The following is a 13,755-nucleotide window of genomic DNA, read 5'->3' on the forward strand; positions in this document are numbered from 1 at the left end:
ACAGTTCTAAGTTATTAATTTTATATCAATCATTTAAAATTTTTAATATAATTAAGAAATAAATTACAGTATTATTAATATAATCTATGGACAAAGCTACTGTTGACTAATTTCAAAATGGCGACTTTCAAAATGTCTTTTTTTCTTACAGTAACAACAAGATTTTTTTACTTATTTATGTTCTCATTTCAGTCATCACAACCAAAATATAGCGACTTTTTTACTAAGGGTGAGAAATTCATTTACAATTTTTACAATATGAAACAGCATACCGTTGCCTCTTTGGATACATTAGCATTCGATATTTCACCCTGTTTCGTAGGGAATCGCTTAAAATTACAATTTCTAGCTACCTGTAAGTATTAAGCAACATGTTAATTAACAAAACATCGCCATAAAAGTACTAATTTTGTCATTCAAACGATTAAAATTTAAGTCGATAAAACATCAAGAGAAACTCTAAACAATGCAACCAACGACGTCAATTTTTTATCCTTATGGAAATCAACAATCAATCATAAAATAGGGCTTAATTTCACTTCCTTAAGGATCACGCATCTTAGAACGGTGAGTAAAATTACTTTATAATGGTCCTGCAATCAAATTACATGTTAAATTTGAAGTTTATGTAAAGTTTATCCAAGCGGACAAAATGGTGGTGATGTTTACGCTTCTTGGCGTGCATCCAGAACTGAAAAAAGAAGTTAAATCAACAGAACTCTCGTTACAAGCTGCTAAATCAGCATTGGAATCAGTTATTAATGGAGGTAATTTAATAATCGAATGGTTGGCTGGAAAAGTAAGTTTTTCTCTGACAGTATCTAAAAATTGTCAATAGATTTAATTCTTCACGTTGCATTTCCTTTATATTTTATAGAAAATAATATTTAAAGCGGTTCCAAACTCGTTAACTGAAGGTTTTACAATACCCACAACCACCACTTCTACTACAACTGGTGGAGGTATTACCGAATCTAAAACCATAAGGGAAAGTACAGAGCCAGGAAAGTTCACAAAATGGACCAATAATCCTAGTAGCACGCGCAGTACCAGAAGTACCAGCAGCACTAACGAAAATACCGCTAAAGAACAAAGTACTACAGAAAACCCAACAGATATTCCTTCTAAACTAAAACAAAATAAAGAAATTAGGCACAGCCCGGGTATTATGGCACTCGTATCGATTCTTATGCTATTTACGGGTTCTGGTATAGGAGCAGCCGGTACTTATTTTAAATTTAAAGGTTTACCATTTAAAATTCCATTTATAAAGTAATTTATTATTATTATTACGAACAATTAACAATTGCTTATCATCACATTTACTTGATGTAGAAGGCATTGAAATGTTTATGGATAATGAAAAATTGTATATGGAAGTTGATGGCAATAAATTTTTAATGTTTCAGGATGGAAATAAAAATTTTAAAGCTGTGTAAAGAAAGAAAACATTAAAGATGAACCATATAAAACTGATTTTATCAAGAAACATTATTCGAGTTCTTGCATTATCTCTAAAATTTCACTAAAAATCTTTTATGGCAAACGAGAATTCTTTCAATTTTTAAAAGTTTGATGATGGTTATCAAGAAGTTTTGCATGCAAATTTCTGAAATTAATTAATTCTTCTACTGGCATGATCTATAAATACGCGATTATCACGAAGCTGTCGCCTAAATTATGATCCAAGATAAATTATTTATGGCTAACCAAACAAAAACAATCAATAACTACTAAAATATTTATTTATTAATGGATGATGGTGATCATTGTTGATGTAGAAATACTTAACTAGAAAGCTACTTCGTGTGGTTCTATATTTCAAAGCATTGTTAAACAAGTACAGTATTAACATAAGATATGTTGTAAATGATTAAAATGTTTGTAGATACGAAAAAAAATATTTTTTAATTATCAATAAAATTTGAATTTTCAATAAAAACTTTATCTTTAAGGAATTATGTTTATTGTTAAACTATTAATTTTCAAACAACAGTAAGAGTTACAAGGTTAATTTTTTTTCACGACATTTTAGCAACCGTAACGAAAAATTAATAATTTAAATAGCGTTGTTATAATTAATTATCATCGATTTAAAATGTTCAAGGTCAGAAGAAATTTCCCGGGTAATTCACAAGGTGTGTTACGTTGCAATCAAATGAAAACAGTTAAAACTAAATGGCCGGATGGCAGAGATGTTAAGTTCGCTCTGGTGGACCCGGGATCGAATCCGGACAGGTTGAAATTTTTGGTGGTAATCCGTCGGGCCATTGGCGAGTTATAGCTTCTTGAAGCCCAGGAGAATTTCACGTGCAGTGTTGTCTTTAAACATTTTTCTTCGGGCTATTTTTTGGGAAAATTTTATTTAAAAAATTTGTTTTGGGTTCCCTGTTGGTAGGAGCCCTAGACAATAGCATTTTTTGCCCGTAGGATAACGTGTCACTGTGTTGGGTCCCTTGCCTCTTTCTTTCAATGGTTAATATGGAGTGTGCAGCTCATATAGGCTATTTACTCCGAGAACGAGAATATGGACGCCGATTCGATGGCATTATAGATGGAATGCTTCATCAACCGGCTGTCCCTTTGTAAGCCTGACCGAAGTCATAACGGGCGTGCTAAAAAAGGCCCTCACAGGATGCTTACAGGGTGGAAAGTTTAGAAAAATCCTTCAAACTTTGATTTGTTAAAAAAAATAATAATTTTAGAGAACTTTTATTAATTGAAGGAAAAATTTACATTTTGGTGTTTCTCATCATTTTATGTAAATGATCCATGATTCATCCGCCGTATAATCCAAGACAATATCAAACAAATAATTTTTGAATCTTTCTTACAATGTTGACTTATTTATGTTTGGTGATTCTAAATGAAACAAGATTCACTAGACAATCAGACAGAGTAGTTATATTCTATAACATCTGAAAGTATAAAGAACGACGACAAACTGTACATGGTAATCGGTTAAATTTTGACACTCCTGAAGTCCAAAAATGTAAAATAAAACCCTTATAAAATTGTGCGCGTGTTTGTGTGATAAAGCCAATTTTGCATTACATCTCAGGGCTGGATGAAGCAAAAATTTTGAACTTGGCAGAGTTGTTTCTGAGAGGCATTGATGCTATTAAATTTTGGTGGTTAAAGGTCAAGGAGGTGGAGGAGATAGAAAAGGATCATGTGTCATATCTCGAGTGGGGTCAGAATTAATGAAAACTTTACTCGTAATTATAAAAGCTAAGTTTATTACGCGTAGTTCACTTCCTGGTATCATGTTCAAGATATCAAAAGAGGAAGTGAAATTTTATATATGAAAAGATAGAATTAATGATATTGTTCCTTCAAATAAAATCAATTTCGATATACTTCCGGTTATTGGAATACTTTCTTCTAAACTTGTCAATGACCACAAATGAATGACCTAAACTCGCTTTATTTTATTTTGTTCCAATGTTCATTTTGAATCTATTACTCGTCCCTCTTCAGTTACTCTTAATGATATTGTAACTATTATCAATTTACGAATTAAAAAGATCTCTCATCATTTAGCTGTAAATTATTGAATGGAGTAATGAACATAATACACTAATTTCTAGTACAAAGATAAACATAAGATACATATGTATATTCTATAGAAAATTGGAGTGTCATTAAAAGCCGGGAGGATGAGGAATATCATAGTAATTTTGACACACGACATTTCCAAGTCAGAGGCATCAGTAACTTGACTGTCTTATGTTCTCCAGCATCAACAGTATTTCCAAAGGACCAATAAAACTGCAGTGCTTCTTAAGCAATGCACACAGTAAGAGCGCTGTTGTGATTTTTGACAAAACCCAATCGACATCTATTGGGACGTGCAAATACAGTAAGGAGACGACTACATGAATTGCAAACAGGTGTACTACGATATTGCTCATCCTCCCGACTTTTAATGGCACTTTTTCAATTTTCTATTGAACGTGCCTTTATAAATATTCAAAACAATATAGAAAGGTTCAGCTGAATACTTGCAAGATATCAATAACAATTTCAATTTTGGGATATTTTAATTCGGTAATAAGCCAGCATCTTCAACACCCGTATGAAGCCCAATATTAAAATATTTAGTAATTATTTAACGTACTAGATTTCTACCTGTCCGGATCAAAAACCCCCCAAGAAAACCAAGGTTACCCTCATTGTTAGAACTCGCCAAACTCCAAGTTTTATGCAAATCTCCATGTTTTGGGACTCCTGAACCCGTCAAAAAAATTCTTGTGTGTTGGCATGTATTTTATTTAATATCACAGGATGGGTGAAGATTTAAAAACGAAATTTTGCACGATAGCTTGTGTATAAAGAGCATTGATGCTGTTAGTTTCGTCGTGAAAGGTCGAAGGGTGGGGAGATAGAGGGGTATCATGTCATATCTCGAGAGGTAGGATTTTAAATGTTAATAACCAATAAAATCTGTATATAGTTTTTTTTTCCTGAAACTCATCTCTGCTTTTCAAATTAAGCTTTTTGTCATAATAATTACAAATATAAAAAGATTTTTGTAACGGTCTGATCACAGATGGAGCCACACACAATCTTATTTCTTATAATTAACTTTTAGAGAATATGCTATATTTTTTAACAGCCAGGAATGTTACTTAACTCGTTTCTGGATTTTTATAATTCCAAATAACTAAAATTGTTCTGAATAGTTAAAACCCGAAACCCTTTTCATATCGGTTCTATATGTAATTTTCTTCGTTTGCGGCAACGTAACACGTGGGCGATCTACGGAGGAGAAAGCCTCTGGAAAGGACTTTTTTTTTTTTATAGGAAACTGGCCATTTGTTTTTCACTTTGTCCTACAGACACAGCTTTTTCTCAGGATGGGGTCAGTCAGGCTCACAGACTGCTCGGATTCGATCCTAGGTCTTCTGGAGAAGCCAGATATCAAATCACTAGACCACGTGGGAAAACAATGTTGTGATTTAATAAAAATTCATTCAATTTTCATTTTTGCAGTGGGATGCAGTAGAGTGGAAGCATTATTTTTAAGTTTCCTTTAATCCAGTCGTGGAATCCGGCAACAGAGTCCACACTGAGCAAATTGCCAGTAAAAGCAGAACGAATAGAGCATATTCGAAAGCCAGTGGGGTGCGCCACTGGAAGTGACCCAACTGCCTGGATACAGAGAAAGAACAACAAAATAGCGAATGACGCGAACTTCCACGATACGCTTAAATTTATTTTTGAACTTATTTAATTTATTCGGGGTACATTCATCGACAAATAAATTCAAAATTGCCAAAGCGAAATAGAGCTCTTGAGAGTCTCGTGGTGGCTGCCATGGCAGCAACCGGAAGTTGCATGAGATTTTTGAATACAGGTGTTGGTAACGCTCTGAAATTTTGAATACGCCTATATGCAAGGCCATTTCTGATGAATTTTCCAGTTTATTAAATCGCTCCACCAAAAAATTTCGCTTTTTCATTCGTCTTTACTATTCGCTGTCAGCGTGATAGAATATATAATGAATATAACCTATAGAATGACTTCATTCTTTCACGTGATTGGCGTTTCGGCTGGAGACAAATGATACGATATCTAACAAGTCCATCGTAAAGAAAAAAGTACACGACTTCATTTCCTTGAAAAACGTATAAACGGGGTTCAATTGTAATTATAATTAATAGTTAAAATATTTGCAATTTTATATGGGGACGACCTGTAAGCAAACTTTCACGAATCTTGGTTGGGCTGTAAAAGTAAAATAGCAGCACTCTGTTTACTTAATGATGGGGATGGATTGTTTGACAAACTTGACAAGGTCAGTATGGTGCCTAAAAAAGGGGCTCAAACTTTCCAAAACTTCAAACTCAATCCAGTAATGCACATTGCCAGGCCAAGATATGTGAAACAAACTGCACAAATCCAGAAAACTGAAGATTACAATTCTTTTCATAGTTTAAGCATATTTTTATTTATTAATTTTCAAAAAAATACTTCTACTTTCAATAATTAAATGTTAAAACAAAATTTTAATCCCTTGAATCTTAAGAATTTAAAAATAATTAATTGCATAGATTTAACANCTATACATTCGAAATTAAACTTGTAAATCATGCGAAAACTCAAATGACTAACTTTGTCGGCACGTTAAAACATTTCAATTATTAAAATAGAATTAATTTAATCCTCTTAACAAACTAACAAACGAATTGCAAAAATAGAAAAGTCAATAATTAAACAATTTATAAAAGTTCTGTAAACGTAAATCATTAAATTTTCTTCGAATTTCACTTGTTTACAACGTCAAGAATCCGTATAATATATTCTTAAATCAATATTTTAGTCGATAACTAATTTGAAATTTTATTTATAAACTTCAATTACAAACGTGTAGAAAAATACAAGAGCGCTTAACCATCAACTGGTGTCACTTATTTACATTTTATCTCATAATTAATTAATTTAAACTAAAATATCGAATTACGTGTATTTTTATATTGGTTCTTGACGTTGTAAACAAGTGAAATTCGAAGAAAAGTTAATGATTCCTCTATTTTTCTTGAAAATTAAAGTAATTAAATTAATTAATCATGTGGAAAAGAACGAATAAGGTGACACCAGTTGATGTTTAAGCGCTGTGGCATGTTTTTAATCGAGGTTTCTAAATAAAATTGTTATAAACATCTCAAATTAATTATAATTATTTTAATTTTCAAGAAAAATAGCGGAAAGATAAACATTATTACAATATATTTTAACTTCTTATACCTTTTAACAGAAGCCGATAATATAATATCCAAAAATACAAAAGAAATTATTCAAATTTCTAGATTTGTTTTGAATCAAATTATAGTTTCTACACATTGTATTTATTTTAAAATTATTCAGATGAATTTTAAAACGAATTTAAAACATTTACAACGAACAGTTGTAAATGGCAGTACTGTACTTGCAGAAGTACAAGCACTGCACTTGCAAATGGCAGTACTGTACCTGCAGAAGTACAAGCACTGCACTTGCAAATGGCAGTACTGTACCTNACTAATATGTGTACAAATGACTCACAGAAGAATGATATAAACAACCACAAAATGAAAAAATTCCCTTCAGATAGTGAAAAATAAAGTAATTCTTAATACAGCACAAATTCCATAGATTTAAATAATTTTTTAAAAAATTATTTCTACAAGTAAAAATTTTCCTTTTTCCTTAGTCATCACTAAATATCAGTAAATAGATTCTACTGTATTTGTCAATTCTCATAGCTCTACAAAAACTATATTCATCAAAACACACTAATAGTTATTCACAACATACAGCTACAACTTTGCAGCCACTAATGTTAAGTATTTGAAGAAAAGTTGCCAGATTGTATTTAAGTTATATTTATCCAGTTAAAGATTAGACATTTTATCTCTGAATCATACTTTTAAAATTATTAAAAAGAATCAAGATATATCAATAAAAAATTTAAAGTTATAAATTTTATAATAAAGCAATTTTTCTTCTTTAAATCATTAATTCTGATATATATTTAATTTTTTCTTAAATGAATTTTTATTTATTAATAGCCTTTATTTTGATAAAAAAAGTTTTCTATGTATAAATTTTATAGATGATTTCAACTCAAAAAACAATATAAATTAAAATATTCTTTTCAAAATTCCAGACAAAAACCAACACTTCAAAGTTTAATATGAAACATAAAGTAAGTTATTTTTGTAAAGGTAAAAAAAAAATCATAAAATATTTATGCAACCACATTGATAAATTAATACTAATCAATTCCTGCCTGCGTGTTAAAAATCATCTTTACACAAGAATAAAATATTAACAAAAAGATAAGATGAATTTTAAATTCTAAAAAGAGAAAAAGTATATTCAATTACATTATTCTGATATTGTCAATTCTCATAATATAGAATACGAATTATAAAAACTGTGATCTTAATCTGATTTAAAATCAATGAGTCCATTTTTTTATAACTTTAAACTTTTAAAATTGACAGCATTTAAAGACAATAACTTATGCAAAATGTACATTTTAGTTTTTTAAATTCAATTTTTACAAAAAAATTTAAAATATTCTCTCGGTTATTATATTTGGAAAACAAACATCGAAATTAATACATAAAAATATTTTTATTTACTTAAATTCAATTATTGCAGAAGTCTGAAGTAATCATTGTCGGAACAATGATGAATCAATATTATAAAACTTGTCATCAAATTTGATTAAATGAATGTCATTTTTGCAGGCAGGTTGATTTTGGCTTCAAATACTTACTTCAAAATTAATTATATAAATAATTATAACTATGATTTGAAATTCAAATCCAGTCCAAATCAGATAATGGTCTAACAGATTTCAATTTTTGTATTGTTATTTTTTTGGTTTGTTTCTGGTCTACTGATTCAAATATATCTACATATCATAGCATTTGGCTTTCAGTCCTCATGTAATTATAACTGATGTAACTTTAGAGCATAATGCTTAAAAAAAAAAAAAATAGATCCCAAAACAACCACCATAATGAAACTTACTAAATATGCACATGAAGATCAGTAAATGAGATTAAAAATTTTTTAAAATTATGATCCATTTTAAGTTAAGTTCAAGAGAAAATGCTGAGTAGACACGGTAGTGGCTCACTTGGGATTTGATCTTGAGAAAGCAGAGTTAAGTGGATAAAAAAATCTTTTAACGTGAATAAAATTCTCACCTTATGACCACTGATTCATAAGTATTNTGCAGAAGTACAAGCACTGCACTTGCAAATGGCAGTACTGTACTTGCAGAAGTGCAAGCACTACACTTGCAAATGTCAGCTGTAGAGTATTGTTAATGCACTGTATACTTTATACTATTGTCTGTTCTATAAATTTGTGTATTTATTTTATAACTAACTCAGATTTATGCATACATTTGTATATATGTATTTTCAATTTCATTGCGTCGCATGTATAAAACTATTCAGAACTCTGTAAATTCTTATACATACTGTAATTGTAATACATGTACAGTATTGTATATTGCAATCATGCAAGTTTCTATTAATTCGTGTACATATTGCTGTAGTCATTTAAATATCTTCAGAGGCGTATGCAAATTACTATAATTGCTTCAAATTGTTTAGAATAGTATACAGATTATTTCTATAGCTTACTATGTATACGTCTGCAAAAAAACTGTAATATCAGTTTATATACAGTGTAGCATCGATTATCCGACTCAATTGGGGACTGGGGTTGGTCNTCAAATATATCTACATATCATAGCATTTGGCTTTCAGTCCTCATGTAATTATAACTGATGTAACTTTAGAGCATAATGCTTAAAAAAAAAAAAAATAGATCCCAAAACAACCACCATAATGAAACTTACTAAATATGCACATGAAGATCAGTAAATGAGATTAAAAATTTTTTTAAATTATGATCCATTTTAAGTTAAGTTCAAGAGAAAATGCTGAGTAGACACGGTAGTGGCTCACTTGGGATTTGATCTTGAGAAAGCAGAGTTAAGTGGATAAAAAAATCTTTTAACGTGAATAAAATTCTCACCTTATGACCACTGATTCATAAGTATTATAGGAACGGAAGATGTAATACAATTCCTAATTAAAACCTGTTTTTATTTGTAAAGATTTTTATAAAATTTTCTAGTGTTTATTTTCCTTGGGGTGCTAAGGCTCTTTGTCCCCCTCTGGGTACACTACCAAGATACAGATTATGTTTTTGACCAATTTGCTTCTGACAGAAGCCAAAAAAAAATGAGAATTTCAAAATAACTAAGACTTTCAATAAGTAATGATATCCTAAAAGTATATAAAAATCTTGTGGTGGAATACATATTAGTAACAGTCAGAGCTGATAATTTAATGATCAACATTTTACATGTGCTCATGACATTCTTCCACTTGTTATAGGATTTTCGTACTCAAATATAAAACTTCATAATCCTGTTCAGTAAAAATGTTTAATACAGCTTAATTTCTTCACCATTTATTATTACACAAATATTCTCCCCTTTAATTACAAAATTAATTGCAAAAAAGCAAAAGTTTTTCAAATATTGTACTCACTACATGCTAAATTAGTGCATGTAAATGATGCATGGCTAATTATTTTAGCTAGTAACAGATGTATCAAAACAATGCTAGTAACAAGAAACCAAACGTTAGTTGAGAATAATTTCCCAATACACTTAAACTAGAGCAAGATAAACTGTTATGTATCTTATGAAGATTATGTATTGTCTTACAAGATATATTTACAAAAACATTTAACTATTTTTGTTATTAATTCAATATTTTTAAGCATTCTCCTCTTCATATTTATGCAGATAGTTTTAAGGTAATCTTTAAGAAAAGCATTATAAAAAAAAGGAAAATGAAAACCACAAGATGAGTTTTAAACACAGAGAACCAAGCTTAAATTTCATCTGACAATAAGTTACTTTATTGAATTATTATTATTGATTTGATACAATTTAATAACTATTTCTGATATATATTTTTAATTAAATTCTTTATTTAAGTTGACATTAATTTGTTTCTAATTAGTTATTTGACAGCTACTCATTTCTTTTAATATTTTTTAACATCAACTTTCATTAAATTCAAAGACATTTAAAGTTTAAATTGAAATGATATTTTAAATTATTTTAATACACTTAGATGTCGCTTTTTTAATATTTCAAATTTATGGTAATCAACAGTGCTGTACATTAACATTTAGACATGTTAATTTGCATATATATTAGCAAATATTTAGGTTTTAATTTGTTCTAATTCAAAACATTTTATCTAACAATAATAATATAAATTAATATTCAAATTTCACAGATAGAAGTTGTTATAGATTTGAATAAGACAGTGTAAATAACAAAATTGTTTTACTAGAATATACCTTTACAACACAACAGCCCGAGTCTCAAAAGACACTCGTGAGGAATAAATCATTCCAAAAATTAAAATTTTTAGAATAATTTATAACCTAAAGGTGCTTGAGAACATTAATACTTAGCAATTTCACTTGATTAAAAGCTTAATTTTCTGTAAATACAACCAGCCCAATAAATAAATCCGGCTGTTCTTTTGTTATTTGAACTGAATTTTCATAAAACTATGTTCTGAATGAAGTTGAGAATTTATATTATTTTTACCATTATTCAAAAGTATTCATATACAATAGCCTAATAAAAAATCTTTTAATATAAAAGTCTAATTATATATGTGAAAAACATTTGCTTGACACTAACAATTCCTTCCTAAACTTTTTACAGTTGTTCAAAAATATCAGTAAAGACATGAACTATGTAATTAAACCTGTTTTATGGACTTTGTAATGTTAGATGCAATTGTTATATTACATGATACAATTACAAAAATAAAAAATTTAGAACAGGGCGCACTATCTTATGATTTTAAAATAATGTCCCTTAGAAATATCAACATCTAAAACCTAATAGTTATATATTAAAACCAAACAATAACCAGATTATATAGGGCTATATTACTATTACTGTTAATAATTAAATGCCAAGTAATTTGGCACTAGAGGTAGATGTTAGGTGCCATCTCTTGCTAATTGTAGCAGTCATATAGCCCAATATAATCCAACAATCATTTGGCTTTAATGTCCCCTTAAAATATAAATCACAATTTATAGCAACCATCAATGATTACTCAAAAATCATCAAATATCAATAAACAAACTAAATAATACACTGTCTTTTCACAGAACATTAAGGAAAAAATTATAAAATAAACTACTAAATATCAAAAGATCATAGCAAGTGATTCTTTCCAGATTATCTGCATTCTGTTTTTTTACTATATCATACTGCACATTATTATTTTCATTAAAAACCTAGCTGAACAATATTTATATATATATAGAATTTATTTCTTCATTATGTTAAATATTTAAAAAATTCCTATATCTGCATAAAATCAGTTTAAAAATTGTTATATTGAGGATTACTTATGCAATCACAGAATCACCTCAAATTTTAATGAATTTCTTTGATGTGAGGTGAGTCTAAAATCCATTTTAATCATTAATTAAAAGTTTTCTCTACGAAATAGAAATATAGTCGTCTTTCTTACCAAAACTCTTAATGAAAAGTCAGTTTTATTGACAATACAATAAAACAGAATAGTTTTAAAATAATAACATTTTTTATTTTAAGGCTGTCAATTTGTTATGAATTTTTAATCTGACAAAATCCACAAATAAAAAATTACTCTTAGAGGATAACAAGTATGGAAATTGGTAATTCATTCATTATGCAAGATACCGTAGTTAAACTGAAAATATGATTTATTTTTTTAAAGTAATTAATAGTTTGACTTCTGTGAAGTTGTATAGCATTAATAGATATATATATTATAGTGTAATAAAGCAAACTATGCTTCATAGAGTTTCACATTTAGAAAAATGTCATTGACTTAACTACTTTATTGAAAATAAAACTATTATAGAAAGGCCAATTTTCTATACAAAAATGAATCAAAATCTTCAATAAACAAATTTAAAATTCCCAAAGCAACCATAATCCACAAAATAAAATAGCCCTAAGATATCAGTTAATTAACAGGAGTTATGCAAGAAACAATCAAGAAGCTTCTTGAGAATATACAGATGTATTTGATTTCTCAGATTGCTTCTTTAAATGAAAATATAGTTTATAACTTTATATTATAATGAGTTAATTCAAAGAAAATACTTAAGAACAGAAAAAAAGCTAATATAATTTTAATATANCCACCTGTAAGATTACAAAAAACAAAAAAAAAAATCAATGAAAAATTTAAAAATTAGAATTAATTAATTATACTATATTCTTCAAAACAGTAACTTTGAATTCATGGTAGAGTGGAGTCTCAATTAACCGAAACTCGTTAAACAACCAAGATTCTGCATTATCTGAGGTAAATTATGGAGTATTTTATCAATAGAAACAAATCTTGATGGTAATACACAGTATTCAAAACAGAATGTAGAAATTTTAAATCTAGAATATGAATTTTTAGAAAGATTAAAGAAATTTTAATTACAGTTATCATAAAACTTTCATTTTATATTATTATTCATGTATTTTGTCGATCACTTTGTACCACATAATCCACATAATATCTTTGATAACTAAAATTGCTTTTGTGCACATGAACCACACTACCTCAGATAAATCAGAACTACAAAGTATTTCTGGTGTAAATAACTTAAAAAAAACTCACTAAAAATATTAATATAATTATTTATAATCATATAGATTTAAATAACCAAAATAAATTATACCAATATTTTTCTAATTTAAATATTTTGTTAAAAGTATGGAAAAATCAATAAAAACACAAATTGAACAATTAGAGAACTTTTAATCAAATTGTCTTAAAATAAATTCTCAAAATTAACTTTATACACATAAAAATAAGCTAAACTATTTTTAATTGTTATTACATGAATGAAATTTATTTAAATTTATAGCTCTTAAATCCAAAAAAATTATATAGATATTAATGTTGACAAGTACTTTTATCTGAAACTAGTACATGCAACAAGATGTTACTGCATTAAAATTTTTGCATAGATTAATTTTATATATAGATGTTATCAATCTAATCATTTTTCAGTGAGCAATGGTCATTTAGTAATTAATAATATAAATGTTAGTGCAAACTAGAACTATAAACAATTCATTCTATGGATATTTTAGTAAAATAACAGTAATTACATTCATGAATACAATTAAATGTACAGTACTTA

General features: G+C 28.3%; 1 protein-coding gene across 3 annotated transcripts in view; it reads left to right on the top strand.

Annotated features, from left to right (window-relative positions):
- LOC111629994 (putative uncharacterized protein DDB_G0289963) overlaps positions 1-1,904 on the top strand; it is a 58,392-nt gene extending 56,488 nt beyond the window's left edge. The window contains exons 10-14 of one of the 3 annotated variants that reach the window (XM_023373992.1): positions 193-355; positions 437-567; positions 635-799; positions 878-1,223; positions 1,410-1,904. In XM_023373992.1, the coding sequence (XP_023229760.1) occupies positions 193-355; positions 437-567; positions 635-799; positions 878-1,223; positions 1,410-1,420 (816 nt within the window). In that variant the 3' untranslated portion in view covers positions 1,421-1,904. Of the gene's footprint in view, positions 1-192; positions 356-436; positions 568-623; positions 800-877 lie in introns of those variants that run through there. The other 2 variants (XM_023373985.1, XM_023374030.1) reach the window with 2 other exon arrangements.
- The last annotated feature ends 11,851 nt before the right edge of the window (positions 1,905-13,755 follow it).

The sequence above is a fragment of the Centruroides sculpturatus genome, unplaced genomic scaffold (assembly GCF_000671375.1).
Source record: "Centruroides sculpturatus isolate CEXI.00-Female unplaced genomic scaffold, Cexi_2.0 scaffold68, whole genome shotgun sequence".
Classification (NCBI taxonomy): domain Eukaryota; kingdom Metazoa; phylum Arthropoda; class Arachnida; order Scorpiones; family Buthidae; genus Centruroides; species Centruroides sculpturatus.